General features: G+C 30.4%; 1 protein-coding gene across 2 annotated transcripts in view; it reads left to right on the top strand.

The window, feature by feature from the left end:
- LOC129984157 (receptor-type guanylate cyclase Gyc76C-like) overlaps window positions 1–19,393 on the top strand; it is a 554,740-nt gene that overhangs the window by 523,210 nt on the left and 12,137 nt on the right. For both annotated transcript variants that reach the window (XM_056093958.1, XM_056093959.1), the window contains 2 exons: window positions 11,028–11,126; window positions 14,056–14,147. In XM_056093958.1, the coding sequence (XP_055949933.1) occupies window positions 11,028–11,126; window positions 14,056–14,147 (191 nt within the window). The remainder of the gene's footprint in view (window positions 1–11,027; window positions 11,127–14,055; window positions 14,148–19,393) is intronic.

Raw genomic sequence — 19,393 nt, 5'->3', positions numbered from 1 at the left:
AGAGCGGAAATCCTTTGCTTTTTATCCTTTGCTTCATGATGGTCTTTACTGACCATATAAATGCATAACAACTAGTAATACCTGGACTACCAAACAAAATAAACTGGCTGATCTTAGGTTTATGTTACATTTTTTTTTATTAATGGCTTAATATTATCTGCTGAGTATTTTGATGACGAATTTCTGAATTCTAGTCTATATCCATCCAATTAAGCCAAGAATTTGTTATACCATGCATTAACTTCTGAAAAAGTTTCTTTTGCTCCTAATTACCTGAATTCCTTTTTAAAAATATTCGTAAAATTATTTGTCATATGAGCAATTTCATACCAATTTATTTTATTTTAAAGTCAGACAAATTATTGTTTTGAATCACATAAGCATTATCATATCTGATTAGATATTTTAATCTAAGAAGCTGGATGAAATATGCTTCACGTTCAAGAACATTACTTTTGACAATAATTAGCCCATTACCAGTCTAATTTATTTTAAAATTTCGGCCGAATAAGTCACATATATATGCATAAAATGCTATGTAATGTAACAGTATAATTATATTCAAATTACGTTCTGTTTTGGAAATATATGTTATTTTTGAAAAAGGGGAATCGTTAAAAAATGATCAAAAAATCATTTGACTAAAAAACAATAGACTGAGTAAGTAACAGATCGTTACTATAATCTCTGAATGACATATTTATGTACGGTATTTAATTATAATATAAAAACCAAACCAAATATAAAACGCTTCAAGTATAACAATTTTATTCCGTTCTACATACAGACGAATTTCAAATTTGTAATCTTGTAAAGCACAGGATATACACTTTCTGCTATACAACATATTGACTAATATATCTATACTTATAATAAAGCTCAATGTGTGTGTGTGTGTGTGTGTGTGTGTGTGTGTGTGTGTGTGTGTGTGTGTGTGTGTGTGTGTGTTGGCGCTCTACAGGCCAGGTCATTTGACATACAGCTATCAAAATTGGTACATGTATACCTTAGAGGTCGGGAATATGCACCTGGGGGTCCCTTTTTTTGAAATTTTAATTATTAATTAAAAGCTAACTTTCCCGCCAAAAAAATCTTCCATTTTCCCCAACGCCAAATGAGTAAGACTTCAATTTTTTTTTCTCCCAACAGAAATGAGGCTAGGGTTAACATTTTTCGGCGGATTATTTCAAACGATTCTGTTTGTTTTCTTAATGTTTTATGCATTTAAAATTAAACATTGTTAATTAATGCATGTTTCAGATTCATTCTGAAGTACTTTTGAATTAAAATAACACAGAATAAAGGAAATTAAAAATGTCTAATCTGCATAGCGTTACCCCAACTGGCGTAGAAAAATTCACGCATTTGCGTTACCGGAGCTGGCAAAGAAAATTCACGCATGCGCATTCTGATTGTTGCCATGACAACCGTTATCAACGGATGATTTAAATTATTTTTAGGTTAGTTGCATGCTTTTGTAAGTAAATTGTATTTATGTTAGTTATATATTTTTTGTATATGCCTATAGTTTTAAGTACATCGTTTTTAAAGTAGTTTTTTAAACCTTTTTTCGACCGATTATTTTAAACGATTCATTTTATTTTCTTAAAGTTTGATGCATTTAAAATGAAACATTGTTAATGAATCGATCTGCTCATGATGAATCTGAGAAAATTTTGTTGACAAATTCTTGAGATATTACATAACTTAAGAAAGATATTCTTTAGTGCCCATAAAGTTTAAACGCTCAGTGACTCTATTATCAGTAATCATATTATTAAAAAAAATGCTTTGTTTCAGTAAAAAATATTATATTAATTGCAGTTTAGTCATTTCCATTTTAATTTAAAGCATAAATTCTACCGGAACGAACAGAAAATTAGAGATATACATATTATGTTATGGCTGAAGGACTTTATATTATTATGAGTGAATTACATTACTATCAAAATTTGAAGCTTTAAAATATTTGATGAAGAAGCTATTAAAGTAGGAATTACATAAAATATTTAATTATTAAAATTTTCACGAGCATTAAGATTGGCTAACCGGCTGGTCGCCAAAGGCGGCTAGTATAGAATAAAACTAAATTGTCAGGCGTACCAAACATAATTTTTGGCCCCGTTGGTTTACGTAAAATCCCCAAAATCCCAAATGGGGATCGTGGCAGCTAATGGGTTAATAAGTCAGTATTATAATTAACGTAATAAGTCATTAAATAAGTCAATTAATAAGTCAACATAATAAGTCAATGTTATTATTTGTGTAAATCTTATACAAACAATAACAATTTAAAAAATGAATATGCGTATTATCATATATATTGTTTTATTATTATATCATATTATTTTTATCATCATATATTCTGTTTTAAGAAGCACAGAGTATACACTTTCTACTACACAAAATATTGACTGATATATATTTCTTGCCGTGGTCTACGTAAAATCCCAGTCCCCAAATGAGGATCGTAGCAGTTAATGGGTTAATATTCCTATATTTTTACGATTTTGCATGTATAATGAACCAGCTGTTTCTCGTGCCCCAGTACACTCAAACAATTTTTTGTACCGCAATGATTAACGAGTTAATTAAATTTCTGATATTGTCCCTGAAAGTTTTTTTATGAATTGTTATATAGATAATAATGAATCGTAAGACGACACAAAATCTTATACAAGCAATATCAGTTTGACATAATATTTTTAGAACTCATGAAGCATACAATAATTAATACAGAAAAAAAATCAATTTTAAAGGCTTAAAAATTCCTGCTTTGAAGTGCATAAAAAAGATGTTTCCATCATTATATTTCACAACGATTTCTATAAGCAACCCTTAATTAAATCTTCTTAATTTGTCTCTGAAGCAACAATGACAAAATTGTGAATGATCAAAAGTGTGGAATTATATTCAAAGACACATTCTCAAACCAAGTATCTGGAAATTTTTAATTAAAGACCTTATTCGGGTGTAATCTTCATTATCTATTTAGCTATTATTTTTTTGTTTATGGGGATTTTCAATTAAGTGTAGAAATATCTTTGATACATTTATTAACCCAAAAGTATTAAACTCATTCTCTGCACGCTCTGCGGCATTGGTTCAGAGTTTCTCTTGAAGCCAATAGCCTTGTCTTCATGATAATGATAATTAAAGTAAATTTAGCCATCGTTTTGTTGATGTCGGAATTTTTATCCTTATCTTGAAATAAATAAAGGGAAAAAATATTTGGTTTAATCTTTAAAAATAGCGTGATAGATTTAATGTTTAGAGAAATATTTTTGGATCTTCCGTGCTTTTTCAGTAAAAAAAATTATCGGGATTATTTTTTTCCTAGTAGTTAATGAAATAATATTTCCGAATCTTTGGCTATTGAAATATTTCAATTTCTATCTCGATTTATAAATAACATAACTTTTAATCTACGAATATATTTAATATTTTAATGACATTAATCTTTATTAGAACGTACATCATTTTTATCTGTACTTAGAAGGTATGTTTGTTTGAAGCTTTTTAGATCAGAATTAGACTTAAAACTACAAAATTTGATACAAATAAATTTTGAAGGGAGCAAATGTGCTTAGCCTTTTTTTTCGTGCTTTTATTGATATTTCAATTAAATCAAAATGTAAATCATATTTTGGAACTTCGATAACTTTCAAAAATATTATAGTATAAAACGATATTTACACCATTTTATATCTACTAATAATAATACTATCTTTATCTGATTATTTTGATATATCTAAAAATACTAATATATATATAATAGCATAATAGCAATAATATAATAATAGCAATTCAATTGCCATGTATTTGACCCTGAATTTTGACAAAGTTTAGATATATTTTTTGCACAAAATTCAGCAGTAAATCTTATTGCTGCTTTGAAATTGAAATCGTTTTCAATGTGTCTACAATTATCTAATCGTTTCATGATTTTCTTTCTTCGTTAAAAGTAAGGAAAGATAGAATCTTTTTAATATAAGTGTTGCTCACATGAGGAATAAAACATTACAGTACCGCGACGAAAGTTAGAAAGTAGATGAAGCAGACAATTAACGTTTCTAACTTCATTGTGATGTCATAAGACGTGACTTGTCTCCAAAAGAATGATTCATGTTATATCTATTACTAGCACAACAACTATTAATCACTCTCACAATCTGATAGTGATGAGTGATTTTCTTTATGATCAAATCATGAATATCAAATGAAACACAAGCGATTTAATTGAAATTAAACTTAACCAATATTCCATACGAATAACTGATCGTCAAGGATACTTAGTCTTTAATATTAATAATATACTACAGATCAAGACGTCTGATAAAATGATCACTAGCAATTAATTATTTTTGAGTTTTCAAACTTAGCATGTGTTGATCAGTATTCAGATATCAGCAGCAACAGATATAAGCTAAATTATCATATAAGTGACCACACGCAATATTTTTCAACGATAACCATTATATTTTTTTCCTCAATACTAATGGGTTAAGGCCTATTGTGCTCGACGTAATTGCCCCGTCATTTAATCTGTTCACTGTCGTAACTAACGCTTGCAATAGGAATCATCTTATTAGAGGACTCATTCTTTACTATCTCTTAATTATAACAGAGAAGGGTGTATCCAATTAGATAGATAGTACGATTAGATAGTAGGTGTGAGCTGCAGGCGAATCACGTGGCAGATAAAAGTGTTAATTTATGCTTACATGACACATGTGATGACTTCATTTTGCATGTTCGAAACGAAACATGAGGTGATATCATTGTACAGCAAAAGGCTCAATGTCAGATGACACGCGAAGTTAACTAATATATTTCATTCACGAACATGTCATGTTTGCTACGGATGATGGGCTATCATATAGTATGGAAGGTCACATGAATGATGATACCTTTACCTTGTGCATGTATATTTCGATTATCTCGGAAACGGATTTAACTAATTGAATCGAAATTTATAATTAGATAAAGTTTTGCTTTTTAAGTGTATATGTATAAGTGTCTTTCCGGAAAACGAGATTTTACAGACACAAAAAACAATTTATAATTAAATGTTAGAATAAGCATGTTCGACTTCTGCTTTGAAGTGTGGGCAGTGCAGTATCAGAACAACATGAAGGACGTATATGTTGCAGATACTTAGTTCGAGTCGCACTTTTTGCTTTTTTTTATTTAATATTTTTATAATTGTTATTATTTTTTATAATTAATTAACTTATATATTTAATAATTTTTGCTTTTTAAGTTTATCTGTATAGCTGTCTTTCCAGAAAGAAAAAAAACGTGACATTACACGAAGAAAAAAAATTTTTATAACTATTAGAGTCTTTTTCTGTCTGCTCTCATGCAGGCAACGTGATATAGCGCTGTCTCGGACCCGCTTTCACTGTGTAAAATATTCACAGTAAGTTCAAAAATATAATTAATGATATATAAACTGTAAAATGAATACTGCAATATAGAAGATGGTTTTGAATAACATGTTAAACTAAGTGCTTTTCCTGATTTTTTTCCTGTTTAAATGACCCGTTCATGTGTAAGTAAGATTGGAATATATTCATATGTAATCAGAATTGTGATTCGTATCTAAGTATTTTCTACTTATAAGCACAATTTCATAAATACGCTTGCTGAGTGAAGCTTTGTCTTTCATATATTGCTAATTAAAGAACCATATTCCATTTCAAAAGGGTTTTACCAAAGATCCACTGCGTATATAGGTCTGGAACAAATACGCTTGCCGAGTGAAGCTTTGTCTTTCAGATATTGCTAATTAAGGAGCCATATTCCATTTCAAAAGGGTTTTACCAAAGATCCACTGCGTATATAGGCCTGGAACAAATAAGCTTGCCGAGTGAAGCTTTGTCTTTCAGATATTGCTAATTAAGGAGCCATATTCCATTTCAAAAGGGTTTTACCAAAGATCCACTGCGTATATAGGTCTGGAACAAATACGCTTGCCGAGTGAAGCTTTGTCTTTCAGATATTGCTAATTAAAGAGCCATATTCCATTTCAAAAGGGTCTTACCAAAGGTCCACTGCGTATATAGGTCTGGAACAAATAAGCTTGCCGAGTGAAGCTTTGTCTTTCAGATATTGCTAATTAAAGAGCCATATTCCATTTCAAAAGGGTCTTACCAAAGGTCCACTGCGTATATAGGTCTGGAACAAATAAGCTTGCCGAGTGAAGCTTTGTCTTTCAGATATTGCTAATTAAAGAGCCATATTCCATTTCAAAAGGGTCTTACCAAAGGTCCACTGCGTATATAGGTCTGGAACAAATAAGCTTGCCGAGTGAAGCTTTGTTTTTCAGATATTGCTAATTAAAGAGCCATATTCCATTTCAAAAGGGTCTTACCAAAGGTCCACTGCGTATATAGGTCTGGAACAAATAAGCTTGCCGAGTGAAGCTTTGTCTTTCAGATATTGTTAATTAAAGAGCCATGTTCCATTATATATATATATAGTCCTTCAAAACAAATCTGTTTGTGTTGACATGGAACCGTACTAGTTAGGAATTTGACTTTTCAAAAGGGTCTTACCAAAGATCCACTGCGTATATAGGTCTGGAACAAGCTAAAGCTGACATCAAAATCAAACGTCCTTTTGCTAATGCGGCAGTGTATGCGATGCCCGCTTAGATTTCTTCAGCATTTCTCCACTAAGTTGTCTGCTACTGTTGACGGTGATTGAAGAGATGCCTGGGGTATTTTCCAGTAGAGAAAGATTGCATCTTGTAAAATAAGGGAGAAACGTGTGACGACACTCGAAAAAAAGAGATGATTCATCAACCTTGCTTTCTTCGTCGTAATTTTGAAAAATTTATAATTTCTATGTGCAACTTACTGCACTCATTTCAAAGATTTGTTTTTGACGCTTTTGTTTGTACGTGTCAATAGAATAAATGAATTTTCCTAAATTTTGGCGTCATCATTCAATAAAAAGGAAGGAATATCAAAACTACTGTTAAAAATCAGCCTTATTATTACTGCAAAAGTAATTCAAAAACAGGCTAATTAAACTATGCTGTAACTAAAAATAATTTATGCGTCGGCATAATGATTGTTTATTCATAGATAAACCAGTAAGAGTAGTCTTCCCAAAAGTATCTCGCATATTTTCTAATAAACTTTCCATGCACGACATGCCTTACATTTTCGCGGTCTTATAATAGTTAAGAAATATTAACCTGTGGTGTGACTTCAGCAATTTTCATGAATCCATTGTGTCCTAATTGGCGAATTATTTTACGATTGCTCCCTGACATGCATCCAAAAATCGAATAATATCTAAAAATCGAATTTGTGTTTTAGACGCGTTGTTTGTCAACCGATTGAAACAAAAATAATGAGACACAGAATTGAACTTGTAGTCACAAAATTCTGTACTAAATTTGTTATATTTAAGTCACTGCATTTTTGAGTTATCGCGTTTTCATATTTCTGAAAGTACAGACCGACAGAAGGACAACACGTAGATGGATTTGGCTCGAAATTTGGCAGGTATCTACATTGTAGATGTTAAATCTGTGCAACAAATCTTATTAATCTAGCTGTCTTCATTTTTAATTATATTGTTAACTCATTCTCAAACAGCTGGAATTTACTCAAAATGTGATGGAAAATAGCAATGCAGGAAATGCTTCTTGATGCTGTTCATAAATACAATTATATTGGTGCTGTACGTGGGAGTTGTCCCTTTTTAGCTTTCAACTATCTAGTGCAAATCATTTTTTAGTTATCTTTGTCACAGACAGACAGACAAGCAGTTTCCTCAAAACGTGTTTTTCGAACTCAGGAAGATATAAAATGTGTAGATTCGTCAAAACCTCGAATTCGGTGTTTTTTTTTGTTTTTTTTTTTGACGATTACTACATTTTCTATATATTACATATATATGAAAGCCAAAAACCGAATTGCGATTAAGTCTAAAGAAAACATTTTCATTACAGATTTCTGAGATTTTAAAAAAATCTTTACTTGTTTAGCTTCTTTTTCTTCCCCGTCTGCCATATTATACACCAAACCTCATATTTATATCACTTTCTAGAATTATTATCATTTTTTTTCACGCAACACTGTACATGGCGTCTTAAATAAATTCTCTATGTCAGACCATAAAATCATTTTTGCACTCATGCATTACAGGAAGAAAACCCGCTCTTTCCTTTGTTCTCAAACGTGTTTGCTTTCGCAAGGAAGGCCCATTTGACAAATCTGTTTTCCTCCTAACGAAGGTTAAATACACGATGATTAGAGGTTAAACGTCAGTAACTGGTGCTAAATGACTTTCCACCGAATGCTCAACTGCAATTTTTACTCTTTAGGACGTGATGAGCAGGTTGAGTGCGGATCGGATCTAATTAAAACCCACTGGAGATGCATGATTAAATCCATTCAGGTATCAAAGTAGTAAGTCTTAGCGGAAACGTGTCAGTTACCATGTACCGAAAGATAATGTTTTGTTTTTATAAATCAGAGGCTGCAAAAAATAAGGAACTTTCCACAGAATCGTGGAAGTGTGCTATTAATTCATTCGCTTCACGGAGTTTTAATCGCTGGAGGAAAAAAAATCGAAAGCGTAAAATTATTATTAAATAAAAAAAGGCTCAATAATTTGAATATATAAAATATTAAATTCAATTATTATGAAGTTATTAATGATGCTTTGAAGGTACAGTAGCGGTTGACCTATTCTTAGTTCTTTGTATTTTCTTCTCTATAATTATAGATTGGTTCTAGTACGCTCTTAACATATGAGATAATGAAAGATATTAATCGCTAATCGCCTTTAGCGAATGGTAATTTCACCGGGATTGATGAGTGCTAACAATACTTTGTGTAATTTAGTTGCGATGGTATCCTCAGCAAAATATTTTTAGCTTTCAAATCTTTATTGATATATATTATTGTAGAAGATGTACGCCATAGTGTTCATTGTGCTATCGCACTATAATAAAATTACCATAGCTTGATTTTGAAGTTAAACAGTAACTGTAAGTACAACAAAACTTCAAATTTTAACTAAAAGCATGCCTTATACGGAATCTTAACATGGAAAAACAATCCGAATCTTCATATCTTAATCATTAAACAAAATTTCCAGGATGAAATATTAGGACCATCAACGTAAGCTATTTTAATTTAGCTTCAGCAATAAAGCATATTATTTTAAAAATTATATTAAAAATATTTTATAAAAATAGAAAAAAGATTCATGTAAAAAGTGGCATTATTAAATTTAGTTTATTTTAAAATATGGAAGTAATTTTTGTGCTGTAATATTTTCGGAAATTATCACGTAAAATCTAAAACCTTTTGCTTAGTTCTTAGTTTAACATTTCAAAATAAATCTTTGAGTTACACATTTCTACCCTAAAAATATGTATGTTTTAAATTTGGTAGCTTTAGGTCAGATGGTCTGGCCTAGAGCACAAATACACAGAGACACACACATAAGTCCTTATAATTATTAAAGATGATTTAACAATTAGCCTTTATTTTGCTAAAATATTAGATTCCTTCTGATGGCAGGTGTATAAGTAACATATGCAATAAAGCTTCTACAAATCTGCCATCATAATGATAAGGATTGGAAAACTGGATCTGTTGATAGTTTCATGATTTAAAAGAGGCATAACGAAATGGATATCTAGTGAACACATCGGATGAGCACTAGTCAGCACCATCTAAATAAGGCTCAGAATAATGCATATTCTACAGATTTCAAAAATCAATCTTATTGTTTACTGGAGCTGATCATTCACATCAATACCAGTACTTGGATGCAGATACATATTAATTTCATTCCAGAAAAACTCTTATAATGTACTTGTCGCCTCAAGCGACCAGGTGTTTCGCCGTTAATATTTGTTATGTATTTCATTTCATATATGTCCACGATTCCACCCAATTATCTTATATTAAGGCAGTGCCATTTTAATTTCTTATTTAAATTTTATTTATTGAGTATATGACCCTTTTTAATGGAGACTAATTCTAAAACTTTATAGTGCTATTAAAAACGTAAATATCCATTTTCCCTATCCTCTAAATTTCGCAATACTGTAATTTCATTTTGTTATTTGTTTCGTAAAGTACACAGATATGAAAGAGAATCATTCTTTAGCTTTGAACAGTGGTGAAATTTAAAATGGTTTGAATTTCAGGGTAACAATATAATATATTGTTGGAAAATTAGACAAAATAAATATTTTTTTCAAAAAAAATTGCCAAAATTAAGGAAACATTCACACGACTAGTAGTATTATTAAAAAAAAAAACTTTTTGTTTTAAGCTTTGACGCGGTGTAAAATATATTTTTCGCATAATTAAACTTTCAGAATTTAATTTAATTATTTTTTTAAACTCTCCTAGTTGCATATTTTTACTCTCCAGAGTATATATATGCTAATTTTGGTCGTTCTAAGTCAAACGATCTGACCTGTAGAGCGCCAATGCATACACACAATTTAGTCTTCATTATTAGCATAGCTAAAGATAGTGAATGTATTTTTGTAAGTGATAGCTGGCACTTTTCACGAAAAATTTACTTTTTATATAAGCACCCATACTGAAAATCTATTATTGAAGTCATTATTTTGAACCGCGTGGCGGAAACTTGAAAGTTTTTTTGAGTCACGATCGATTTATACCAAGCAAAGTCATTTATTGAAACGCCAGCACAACCAAAATTCACACTCAGTTTTCTTCTCTATACAACGGGGTAAGCAACACTCACATGTGGACTTGATCATGTGCGGAACATAAGAATCTGAACACTTATTGGCGATCGTTATGTTGCTCAATGTCCACAATTTTTATTATGGAATGTGCGAGAAAATTTCGGAAAAACAACTACAGTTTTTTTTTTTTTTTTTTCGTTTTCCTTATGATGTATAGCAATGCTTAATCTAATTAATATGCTATATTTCTGATAGTTAATTACCTTTGTGAAAATACATTTCGGGAAATATTAATATGTTTCTTAACTAATGCTGATTCTTTTAGGTCCAGTTGTAGCGGGTGTTGTCGGATTAACCATGCCACGCTACTGTCTCTTTGGTGATACAGTGAATACAGCCTCCAGAATGGAATCGAATGGCTTACGTAAGGAATCATTTACTTTGCACCTTTTTACTACAAAAATTATTTACAATTAAAGAAATTATTCCAATTAAATCAAACGACAATTTTATTGATAATTAATTTCAGATTTTCTAAAAGGAGTTTGAATATTTTTTTTTTCTCTTTTATGGATTATAGACACAGTTTAACTTTAGCAATTTATTTTAATTTTAAATAGGATTTCGTATTAGTTTTATGAATTTCTATAGTTTAATTCGAAGTAGTGGATAATTTTTGGGGTAAAAGTTGGTAATATGGTAAAAATAACTATGGAAAGCTTATTTATGTTTAAAGTATTACATCTTTTCATATTTTAAAACAACAGAAAATCAGAAAAACTGAAAGATAGAATGTAAGAAAAAATTTCCATATACTGATTATAACTTCGCTTTGACATCAAAAATGTTAGCTCATAATTGCAAGGGATTGAATTTTTTAATATTTAGAAGAAGAAAAATCATCAATAAAAACCCTTGTAAGATTTGGTCGAATAAATAAGCAAAAAAAATGAGCTGTTAATACCAATAAAATGGGTAAAAGAAGAGCTTTGTCAGAATTAAAGAACTAAACGATAAAGACTTTTCAGCGAATTTTCGACAAATGATAGCTATTGTCCGTAAAAAAATGTCAATTTCTCAATGTATTATCAAATTCTGCTATGATCTGATATAAATCCAATTATAAAAAAAATAGTCATAAAATGCAGAGTTGCGTGTTCTGGCTTTCACAAAATAAAAATTGAACAAGATAATTTTTTTTAAAAATTTAAAATAAATGAAAATTTTTAAAATTGTTTATGATACTAAAAGATCCTATACCATGACATTAAAAAATTTAAATTAATAAAATTATCTATTTAATTCTAACACTATAAAACAATATTACTTTGGCCTCATTTTATAAAACTTGAAAATAATTTATAAATTTGAAATTAAAAAAATAATATTATGCATTTTATACGATGTCTTACTAGCGGTTTTTGCGACGGCATGTTTGCACGAACTAGCTATTAAACTATTTATATGGAATTTAAAATTTTGCCTCTGTTGTTATATAAAATTAAACAATATGAATTTAATAAAAATTGAAATATAGTAGAAAATGAATTATATTTTTCTATATTTTAGTATTTAATACCTTAAAGCTTAATTTTAACTGCTTCATTAATTAATTTTAGCTGCCCATTTTTGTCATTTGAAAATTCACAAATGAGAAAAATTCCAATATATATATGTTTTTATATATAAATATTAAAGGAAATAATGATATTCTAAGTACAACCAAACAAAAAGAGTGAAAAGAAGTTTAATTTCCTAGAATAATTTTAAAGAAAGTATAATAAATATCATATTAAATGAATTCGTTGTCAGATTTTCTCCATACGTTTCGTGAAAAATATATATATATTCTTGGTCAAAATATTTTATAGAAAAATCTTCATTATAATAATTGCGAAATTAAAATGGAACTAAAACTCTGTAATTGAAAATAAAACTTTGGAGCAAATGCTTGTAATCACACGATAAAAAGTTAAAAAGTATTCATTTGAAGTTAGTGCGATAAAATCTTATCCAGATACAAAACTTATAAAATGAAATAAAAAGCACTTGATTCAAGTAGAAATACAATCGCTACAAAATACTTAACATCAAACTGCGGTACGTGAAAATTTATTTTGAGGTTAACATGTATTTATATGCATTAAAAACAAACTTTATTAGCCATATATTTAACAGTGAGAAATAGTATATATTCAACGATTTAAAGGAATTAGTATGAATGTCATTACAACAATGAGAAGTATAATTGCAAATAAAAATATTTTATAAAAATTCGTAAAACTCGCTAAAATATTTATGCATCAATTAGGTGGTATGAGTAAAAAGATAAATGATTGAATTTTAAAAACTGGTTGAAGTTTATTTTTCTAAGATAATATTTCAGTAAAATTTCACGATTAAACGCGAAAGTTTTGCTTAGTTAAAAGTTCATTCGTTCAAATATGAACTTTCGAATTTTGAAAAGATGACAATTTTTACATCTTGCTTCATATGGCATAATTTTATATTGGGTAGAAATTGTTGATTCATTTAAAAGAAAAGTTTTTTTATGTATGAAGAAAAATAAAGATTTATCTAAAAGGATAATGATTAGAATTTATTTATGCATACATATTTATGTATGCATATATAAATTCGAAGTAAAATAATGGCGCGGAATCGTATTCACATAAAAACCTTTAATTTAAAATTCACAAACTTAAAAGATTACTGAAATCTATATTTTCCTGTTCAAGTTTGAGAAAATTTAATTATAATCAGTTTTTACTTGAACACAAGAGTACTTAAGAGCACGACATTGCTCATTTCGCAAGGTTTCTCCATAAAAAAAACCTCGCTCTTGAAGCCTTCCTTACGGTCGATAATGATTAGAATATTGATATGTTCTGAAGCCTTCTACCTCAGTGAAGGCTTCGAGAATGATTTACCTCCTGTTTTCTTTTAGTCAGAGGAAGCTGTAATCTGTGTGATTTGCGGTTAGCGTTTCAACATTTTTCATTCAAATGCTCAATTGCTTTTTATGGTTCTAAATTATACGTTAGGCTTCCTCTCTTCAGAATTCCAAACACTTTCAGTTGCCAAACTACTGCGCAAACATTTGATTTAGCTTCTTTCATTTGAGTGATTAAACTGTATTTGTATTTCAGGCTCCCAAATTAGACTAAACGCGAAATCTTTTTCTTGAACCCCTTCTTAATGACAGCGATAGCTCAGTTTTATATTTACAATGTATATTTACCTAATAACTACATAAATTGTCCCGATACATATTTATGTATCAGTCTACATTTTAGTTTGTAACTATTTCTTATCATTATACAGATATTAATATCTTGATTTATATTTTACAGCCTTGAAGATTCATATTAGTGACCAGTGTAAAAGAATCTTGGAAACCCTGGGGGGATACGAGGTACAGCCTAGGGGATTGGTACAAATGAAGGTAAAGGTTTATTTCATTTTGAAAAAAGAAGACTACTACATAAGATTGTAGGTGTAATATTTCTAATTATAGATGTAAGCGCAAGATAAATGTACGTCGAAATTAAAAAGGTTTCTGTAAATATGTAAATATACTCTATAAAATGTAAATAGAAACTTATTAAATAACCTGAGATGAATCTAATTTATTGAAAATCATCTGAATTCAATTGTTTTTATTTTATTTTAATAACTAGCTGATACAGTCGGAGCTACCTTTTATAAAAAAAAAGTTTTCATATTTGATATTTTTCACGAAAAAAAAAACTTCTTTTCTGTAAAATATTCTAGAACAGAAAATTCTTTTTATCTTTCGGAACATTTTTTAAAAAATTGAAATGAGAATATCAATTGAATTAGATGGTTTTTTTAAAAACCTATAAACAATTACATTTTGAAAAATAAAAGTAAAATTGAAAGATTCGTTGAATAGAAATAAAAATTGATATCATTAAAAAAAGAAATGCTGCATTTTAAAATGTTATAAAATTATTTCATGTAAAACAATTTACCCTGGCGTTACTGCTGTAAAATAGAAGATTTTTGGGGGCTTTTTCTTATTAATTGAATATTCAGTTAACTTTTACACTTTCAAAAGTTGAAAGTATTCTTTTTCACCTTAATGATGAGTATTCAAAATTTGATTTTTCTCAATATAGTTAGTTACTTAAGAAGATATGTAGAAGATACAAATATATATGCAGATAGTTTTTGACAATGGCTTTTATTTATATTAATAAAACTGGCCAATGAGTTAAAATCCCCCCCAACGGGAAATTATATTTACCTTAAAATTCATTTGGATATCTTTTAGCCCATTCAAATACTTTACATTTAGCTGAATTAACAGACCATAGAAATATAAATCTTAATAGCATAAAATGTTATATAATGTCTCCATAATGTTATTCAATATTCAGAATGCCATAAAAATATCATGAAAATATTGTTGCGCATTCCGTGAAAATAGGGAGACTTATTTCTAAGTATAAGGCAATTTTATATAAAATCATGATACGAAAATATGCTTACGATTAGATACCGTCAACACATAAATAGTTATTTTGCTGTTAATGTTTAAACCATAGGTTCCCAAAGTGATCCAGGTGGACCCCCAGGGTTTCATAGGAGACCACACGGGGGTCCACGAAAAAATTTCTGGTTTTCATAATAAAGAACAAAAATTTTGGCTTGGATTTACCTATCAACGTAGGTAGGTAGCATTATTCACTAGGTAGGTACTCAGAAATATTCGAGACTCAGTTGAAACACAGAATTAAATAGAACAATAAATAATAGTACAAGTGTACACCATATGTCGAGACTTCCAAAGTGCCGCTCGTGCGCTCGCTCGTCCGGGATGCTTGTTTAGATCTGCAAAGGGATGAAATGCGACTTGCGCTGTGCTACTTTTTTGAAAATGAAAATGTGCTACTTTTTTTTTTATAACACCCCCAATTTAGGGTGATATTTTTTAGGAGTTTTGAGAATACAGTAGAAATGTAGCAGCAGGGGGTCTACCAAAAATAGTAAAACTTTGAAAGTGGTCCACGAGAAAAAAAGTTTGGGAACCTCTGGTTTAAACTTTTTCTTTGAAATATTTAATTGCTTTCTATGGCTATAAATTATAACTGAGATTTCCTCTATACTTTCTTCTGAATTTCAAGCACTTAAAGTTGTCAAATTACCATATAGAGATTTAATTTAGTTCCATATTAATTTAACAGCATTTTTATTTAAGTTGCTTAAATTGGACTAAACCTGAAATCCTTTTCTTGACTCCATTATTCAAGACAGCTGCATATCGGCATTACATTTGCAACTCTTGCATTTCAAATAATTAATTCCTCATTTAATTTATCTTCACAGATTTTAACTACATTTGGATTTGAGGCCTTTAAAATAGGCTAAAGTGAAATCTTCTTAAATTGCTACATTAAATTAAGGTCTCTATCATTATGTAGCGCAGTCATAATTCTTTACAAAATTTCTTATATAATGAATTTATGAAGATCCGTCATTTTGTATCTAAAACCTTGATGTTAAATAAATTGTCCTGGTACTTACAAAAACATTAATAAATCTCCAATATATTTATCTCCTTTGAAATCCAGTCTCTTTATCTTGAATACTTCCTGTAAGACATTTTAAATTATTCCTTTTTATCTTTCAGCCACTTTTTTTTCTCTCCTGCTATCTTAGACATAAATCTTGATTTCCACATTTCTAAAAAACAAAATAACTCTCTGACAAGTCTTACATATAATTAACTGCTAATTTTTGCTAATATGCTGAAGTTATTTCTTAGAACATTAATATATTTTTGAAATATTATTATTAAATATTCAAAAGCTTTTGAATAAAATGAAAAGAAATTGTAGATTCTACAACGTTTTAAAAAGCATTTATTTTGTTATATAATGTATTTCATTTTTTAAAAAAATTTCAAATGTTTTGCAGTTTATGAAAACAAATTATGAACTACATATTTCTTTTTTTTATCTTCTCGTATAAAAAATTTACAAAGAAGTATTGCAATCGTCGAATAGTTCGAATTAGAGATTTTGATTAATCTTCACAATTTTTTGAATCCGAAAAACATATTTTTGAAATTATGTCTATATTTTAACACAATAAATCAAGAGCGGTATGATCTAGAGTGAAAAAATTTTATATATGGTTTCGATTCCAGATTTGTAGATTTCTGTCAAATCCATTTACATGCAAACTTGCTGTCCAAATATAGATGAATACAAACACCACAAAATGGAAAATGATAGATGGATAAATACACGAGTTTAATATCTAAGGTATATTAATATCACTGACTCTCCGAACCGCCCGAAGGCACACGGATAAAGAAAACTGAATGACCGGACCGCCGCAACAGCAATACTGGCGGGAACTGTGGTTGAATCCTATGGGCATCACCGGCCACGGTACAACCCTTCCCGAAGGAAGTACGTCCCGTCATCGATAGGAGGAACCAAATCCCCCACCTTTTTGTGTACCCCCCCCAAGGTTGGCGAGATCCAACCAGCATACCGGAAGCATCTCATCCTCTTTTCGAGGTGCCCCCGGGGGGGCGGTAGTATCTAAGGTGTAGATTGGTATCAAATTTTCCACCCACTGCATTAAAAGTTTAACCGTTTGTCTGTCTGTATTTTCGCATGTATGCAAATGTGATGGTTTAAAAATACATCGACTTATGTAAATGAAATTTGGTATATGATCTTCATACTAAAATTTTAGTTCCCGTAGCAAATTTAATTTAGTTGGTGTTAACACATTGCGTACGGGTCACGAGATTTCTCGTTTTTAGTTGACCGAACGTTATGGCAAGGTCATGAGATATCTCCTTTTGTTTTTTCGACTAAATCGATTCATAAGCAACCAAAGGCAAATATTTAATACATTAAGGACCGCAAAGATATCTGTAAGACATACGCCTGGAACAGCACATTTATGGACAAACTTGTACGTTTTAAAATCATAACAACTTTGTTATTTATGAAGCAATAACAGAGGGACACGCAGCACGAGAAAACTCATGAGCAGTCCGTAACAGATGGGACGCGAAACGCGAGAAAAATCGCGACCAGTCCTTAATGTCTTAAAACAAGACACTGCTACAAATCCTGCCGAACACCATTGCGTAAGGGAATATGCTTTACCAAGTATCACACTCTAAAGCATTATTCAAGTCTGTGAAATAAATTATAGCTAAAATGTAAAAATTCTTATACAACAAACACATGTATGCAATGCCGGCGTCCTGGCATATGGGTAGCACGCCTTCCTCATGATCTGGGCGTCCTGGGTTCGAGTCCCGGTTCTGGCATGGTTGTTCTTCATCTGTGTTCTATCTGTGACGTGTGTGAATGTGCCCCCCTGTAAAAAGGGGTTGTGCAAGCGAATGTGTGAGTTTCATCTTCATATGAGCTAGAAGTCAGACTTCTCCCTCGGGTGCTCAGGGATCTTTACCCTCAGAAGCTAATGCACCCACTTTCCGTGGTAACGCGGACACGACATCATCATCATCACATATATGCAATATATAAAAATATTTAAGAATACTTTATGTAAATATAATACTAAATGTAAATTAAAAATGTGCATATATGCATCCTATTGTTTGCCAAGAATACCTATAGAGCGTTCAAAAATGTGCTGGCCCTGGGAGCGCGCAGAGTGCCATACGTAATGTATTAAACAAACGCATCTAAAATGCATATTCAGTTTTTTATACTAACGATGGAAAATCGTAGAAAATAAAAATCTGAGCCCTTGGAGTCTATGGCCTTCTCAATATCCACAATTTTATGCAGATGTAGGGGAATAATTTCTTTACTATAGAATAAAATTGAAGTAGGGTGGAGACCATTTTATCTGGTTTTCAGTTCACTATCTTCACTTCATTCGCTATCTATTTAAATTGTTTATTTTTATTCTTCTTTAAGTGAAATAAAACTCAAGATAATTTCTCATTCGAATCAATTAGAGCTTTATTCACTTCCTATACAATACGATTTTATAGTTTTCTCAAAAGAAGAAAATCTTAGTTCAGAAATCGAATTGTTGTTTCTAAAAACGTGACGAGAATTAAATCAAACAACAGATTGATAAATAACCTTAAATATAATCTTCGTTCATTTATCATTACGCATCTAAATTATTTCAAACATTATGGCGGGTAAGATGTTATCCTCCTGGTGTAAGATTTCCAAGAATCTGATGATAAATGAAGTGTCGGAGCTTTGGTCAATCCTTGATAAGACATATTGCAGGCGAAGTATAACAGTAAACGCGTATAACAAACGAATTTGATGAATGTGTTTAGGCGTCATGACCGAGGTCAATACATAATAAATCATAATATAGGTGAGATGTTTATGCAACGATTCAGAAAAGTTTGTTTACCCTCCCACGTTATTCAGTTCAGTTCGTTACTCTTTTTATGAAAGAATTTTAAGGCCTTTATCGGTTAGGGTTTCTACATATCCTCATCACGTAAGTCACAGGGATATGATAAATGTAATCACATGTTCACATCTGACATTTCACTGCATACTCTGTTATGTTGCTTTTATATTTATCTTGTTAGACCCCCTCACCCACCTATGACTAGTAGATCCGAAAGAAGATCAAGGTTTTATTCCCTTTTTTTTAACTCAAAGATACTGACCGGCTTTTAATAATGCATCCATT

Source organism: Argiope bruennichi, chromosome 9 (assembly GCF_947563725.1).
Source record: "Argiope bruennichi chromosome 9, qqArgBrue1.1, whole genome shotgun sequence".
Lineage (NCBI taxonomy): Eukaryota > Metazoa > Arthropoda > Arachnida > Araneae > Araneidae > Argiope > Argiope bruennichi.
The sequence above is the reverse complement of the archived record's forward strand: the minus strand, read 5'-3'. Positions and strand labels throughout refer to the sequence as shown.